Source organism: Cyprinodon variegatus, unplaced genomic scaffold, assembly GCF_000732505.1.
Source record: "Cyprinodon variegatus isolate N-32 unplaced genomic scaffold, C_variegatus-1.0 Scaffold835, whole genome shotgun sequence".
NCBI lineage: Eukaryota > Metazoa > Chordata > Actinopteri > Cyprinodontiformes > Cyprinodontidae > Cyprinodon > Cyprinodon variegatus.
Genome location: NW_015151288.1, coordinates 188,837 through 193,636, shown reverse-complemented (window position 1 = coordinate 193,636; position 4,800 = coordinate 188,837). Strand labels below are relative to the sequence as shown.

General features: G+C 36.6%; 2 protein-coding genes across 2 annotated transcripts in view; one reads left to right on the top strand and one right to left on the bottom strand.

The window, feature by feature from the left end:
• LOC107099064 (nephronectin-like) overlaps positions 1-917 on the bottom strand; it is a 19,713-nt gene extending 18,796 nt beyond the window's left edge. The window contains exon 1 of the mRNA XM_015397032.1: positions 404-917. Coding sequence (XP_015252518.1) covers positions 404-471 — 68 coding nt within the window. The 5' untranslated portion in view covers positions 472-917. The remainder of the gene's footprint in view (positions 1-403) is intronic.
• Positions 918-2,920: 2,003 nt separating this feature from the next.
• LOC107099068 (atrial natriuretic peptide receptor 1-like) overlaps positions 2,921-4,800 on the top strand; it is a 12,705-nt gene continuing 10,825 nt past the window's right edge. Inside the window, exons 1-2 of the mRNA XM_015397037.1 lie at positions 2,921-2,956; positions 3,231-3,342. Of these exons, the coding sequence (XP_015252523.1) occupies positions 2,921-2,956; positions 3,231-3,342 (148 nt within the window). The remainder of the gene's footprint in view (positions 2,957-3,230; positions 3,343-4,800) is intronic.

Genomic DNA, 4,800 nt, shown 5'->3' with positions numbered 1-4,800 from the left:
ATTTAATCTCATTCAGTAGTTTGAGTGGATCTGTTACAAATGATCCCAGTTTCAATTATTTCAGCTAAATGTAAAAAAGAATTCCTCCTTTGGGTCAATATTCAGTTTTAGTAGCCTTGCATTTATATTCAAATATTTTTGCATTATTTGTGTTTTTTTTTATATATCTTTTAAACTACAGACTCAAAAAATAGAACATTTCAAATTTGAGAAAAACTTAAATGAACTGCTATAAAACTGCAGAAATGCAATAGAAAAACAGCTCATCGTTAGGCTTTATTAAATAACTTTATGATTAATAACTATTTTAATCATAAAACTGTGTTTAAAATAATTTGATAGTTGACATAGTTATGATAACCCAACTCCAGCCAAATAAAGACAGTAACAAAGACCAACATACCTGTCATGGTCCAAACTCTGTCCCTGGATCAGCACCCAGAACCAGGACAGTAGAACCAGGACCAGCATCCTCCTTTCTTAGAGACCGGGGAGATTTCCCCCTAAATAATCCCAGTTGTCTCTGTTCTATTGGATATCAGGGTCTAATCCAGCTCTATGCATCCTGTGGATTAAACAGCGGCTGGTGGAGGTGGAACAGGTTAGATGGAGCCCCTTAAAAAGTTTAACTAAACCAGTTTAACCATTAAAACCAGTTAAAAAGCAGCTTCATTCCTGCTCCTCTGTGGATCAAGCTCTGTCGGCTGAGCGCGAGCTGCAGCGGGAGCAGCGCGCGCGCGCACCGCGTGCAGAGCGGCAGCGTCTCCTCGCGCCGGCTGTGATTGGTCGCTCAGTAGTACCGGTGAGAGTCGCGTGCCGGATGGATTAAAACAAAGAAACTGGATTGTTTCTGTTGTTTCCTCACTGGAACATGTCGCTTCTGCCTGAACATGCGGGAAACATGCGGTTGGTCCGGGTGTTCCTTCACACTGACAGCCGCGTGAAACCCGAACCCCAGAGATGGGAGGAACCGGGAACCTTAGAACCCCCAGGACTCCCTCCCTGCCCCCGGCCCCATTACTCACTGAACAGTTATAGAACCGCAGACTGCTCTGTAATTATGTTCTAGTTAACCCACACAGAGCAGAACACTGTATCTGGGTTATTTATGGCGTCTGGAGCAGCTTTAATCCTTTAAAGGGGTTTAATCAACACTTCCTCAGGCTTTTTAAAGCTTTTTAGACAAATGAGTTCATATTTAAAATCCAATTATATCCAAATGAATATCTACCCAACCAGTCATATTTAAACTGAAAGATGAAGCAGTGAAAGCAAAGATGTTTCCTTTCTAGCAAAAGCATATGGCGACAGTGGAGGATATCAACTGACTGTGAACTGGAAAAATATCCCAGTAAAATCAGGGTGAGCACTACTGCTATGACTGGCCTAATGACAGGGGAGTGCTGCTTTGTGGGTTAGAGCAGGGTGCTTGTGCTCTGAGAAGGTTGCAAGTACCCGGTTGATCCCTGAGCAAGACCCTTATCCCCACATGAATGGCAAAAAATCTATCTTTCAGGAATAGACACAAATAAACATGGAAGCACTGATCCAGAATAAAATAGAATTAAAAACAGCAACAGCTCAATAAATGACTGAGACTAGAGTGGTATTAATTTCTTTTTCATATATATTGGTTTATGAGTGATGATTTTACATTTACTGATAAAATCATTAATTCAGGTCTCAGAGCTGCAAGGCTAGAGAGTGTCTAAGGGAGAGGAGTTGTTTATCCTATTAGGGAATGTTTGAGATAAACTCATCCTTCTCATAACTAACTTTGGGTTTATTTATAACATTTTACTGTTTTCTCCAACTGTCTGTGATTGTTTTGATTAACTGCGCTCTGACAACCTTCACACCCCGTCTGAAGGGTTTAAGTCAGTGTGCTAACTGGTGATTGTCTTGTTCTCTTTTTGTAAAAGATAATAAAAGGGATTATTTAACTGGATTGCACAGTTGAATGTCTTTTTCCCACAACAGCAGAGAAAGGAAACAGTTAAACAGAATCACTGAACCAGGGGTACTTTCTTTATGAAGGACACAAACTCAAACTGAGGATCCTCCTTATGTGCTCTACTTTATATATGAATACCGATGTTTTAATGCGCTTCACAAGCAATTTAAAAAAAAACTTTTTTTACATTCACTTCAAAAACATCCCCGTTAGCGCCTTTACAAACTGAGTCGCTGAGCAGGGGAACAATGTTGATACACCCTCTAATTACAACTTTGGTCCCAGCTGCAGTTAAGTTTCTATTTTGGCATCGAAATCTTCAAATTGACAGGAACACAGCCATCCATATTCTGCAGCAGTATAAAAACCAGCAGGTTTAAGCAGCGATCAGCCCAAAACATCACAAGTTTAAAGCAGTCAGCAGAAAGTAGGCCTCACCAAACTGACCAGGTATCAGCAGACAGGGGTTCACTGTTCTCCTCTGTTCCTACCTGACATAGAAAATCAGTTTCTATGAAAAGAAACAGGACCAGAGGAGATATAATCTGAATATTTGTAACTGATGTATTTCTGTTCTCCTTTATTCTCAGATTAAAGCATCTAGATTATCTACAATCTAACAGTTGGTCCAGGACTGCTGCAGATATCCTCTTCTTAAACTGTTCCAGAGCAACAAATCTGTTTCATTTACCCAAAATATTCTTCTTATTTTTAATAGTATGATAAGTAATTTAATCCTCAGTCATTTTAGGAATTGGATAAAACTATAAAGTACTATTTAATAACCTCTAAGGCCTCTTAATATTTTATAAACACAGTGTAGTAACTGTTTCAACCAGCAGAGGGCAGTGAGGGTTCATCAGCTGCAGGCTGATGTTCTCTGTTCTGGCTTCATCATCATCATCATCAGACTGAGAGGTTAAGGGAGCTTCAGATCTCCTGGTCTGTCAGTGGAGCATCAGCAGCATGAAGGAACTACAGAGACTTTGGTTTCTGTTGTGGGTAAGAAAAAATCCTCAGCTTTTATTATTATTATTAGAAAAATATAATAATACTGGCTGCAAGTTTTTTGGAGGAAATTTTGTGTTTAATTAGTTATTATTAAGGTTGAATCTGAACGGTTTTATTCTCTGTGTTTTTGTAGCTCAGCAGCATCATGTTATTGTTCTTAGTTTTCTAAAATGTTTAAAGCATAAATGTCTTTATTAAATCCATCATCATCAGATGTTTCTCTCTCTTTATTCTCACTGATGTGTTTTAGTGTCTCTTCTTCCAGGTCTGTGTTTTGCGAGTCCTTCCTGCGTTCTGTTGGCACGACCTGGATAACAGCGAGTATGACTGCTGGCCTCTGGACCGACCAAACGAATACAACATGATCGACTGTGGAGGTCAGACGCCGATCCTCATTAATGCAGACCTCAGATTAAAAAAAGAATAAATAAAGAGTTTATAGCAGTTATTCTCTTAATACCTAAGGTTTAATTAAAATGAGTGTTTTTGAATTCATGTTTAACTTACACATAAATGTTTTACTGAAAAATTTAAAACTCAGCTTTAATTGGAGAGGATTCTGTAAATAGAGAACAAATGTTATTGTTTCAAATTGTATTTTAAAATATTAAATGCATGATTTATTGAAATCTTTTTTAAAAAATCTATGAAATACATGAAATACAAGGCATCATTTCTGGAATTAGGCAGATTTGCTATGATCTTTTGTCCATGACTGAGGTTTAAAAATGATGAGATGCAGAGTCTATTTGACATTTTCTTGGAATGACAGTAGAACATGGTATGTGACTGAGGCAGCAAATGTCCATAAGATTGTTGCTAAAATAACTAATAAACAACATTTAGGTACAAATAAACAAAATTTGCTTTTAAAAGCCTGGATTATTGCAGATAGTGGGTTTTGACAGAGTTAGTCTCTAAGTTTTTGTTTCTAAAATTCTCACACGGCAAGTCTATAAAAACAGTTTATTATTATTATTTTATTTTATTTTTTTTATTTTTGTAAAAAGAAAAACTTTTCTCGTGGTGGAACAAAAGGCATTATTGCATATTAACATTTCTGTCTCATAAAACCTCTTCTGAGTCTGAACAGAGACCGGTGAACTAAGTGTAATAGAATTCACTCCATATTTAAAGGAACAGCTTGATATCGAACAAGCAAATCAATCTAAAAAATTCTAAATTATGCCTGTTTCATAGTTAAGCTTTAAAAATAAAACTATTTCCATCACATCGGTGTGGAGTCAATGTCTGAACCTTTTTCATCAGCTCCTTTTTTCCTTTTTTTAGATAAATCTGTAAAGTTCTCTGGATGATTTAAAAAAAAAAAAGGGTTTCTTTAATACAACTCTATTTAAAATAACATTTTGGTCCAACTCCAAATTAGTGTCAAATTTAATCTGTATAAAGTATGAACTTTCCAGAATTAACTTTACTGATTTTATTGTCTAAATCCAGACGCCCTCTTAGAAACCGGCGGATAATCGACACCTTATAGAGTAACAGTTACACTGCATGGAGGTGACATTTTTCACTGATTATTAACTTCAACACTGGAGCTGATTTTTACTCAATAAAGGTGTAAATACTCTATTTAGAGTAAAATAGGTTGACTCTGAATTTTTAACATCCAATTTTAGGTCCTTTTTACTCTTTCTTCTAATTACTGGAAACTTTCACACAAAGTTTCCCATAAGTTAGATGTCAGAATTTGCTGATAATAAACTCATTAGAGTAAAATCCTGCAGGTTTAGCAGTTTATCGTTTTTTGTTGATTAAAGGAACTTGTTTCCTTTTCTGAATCAAAGCTGTGTCACAACAGAAGCTCCAAACGA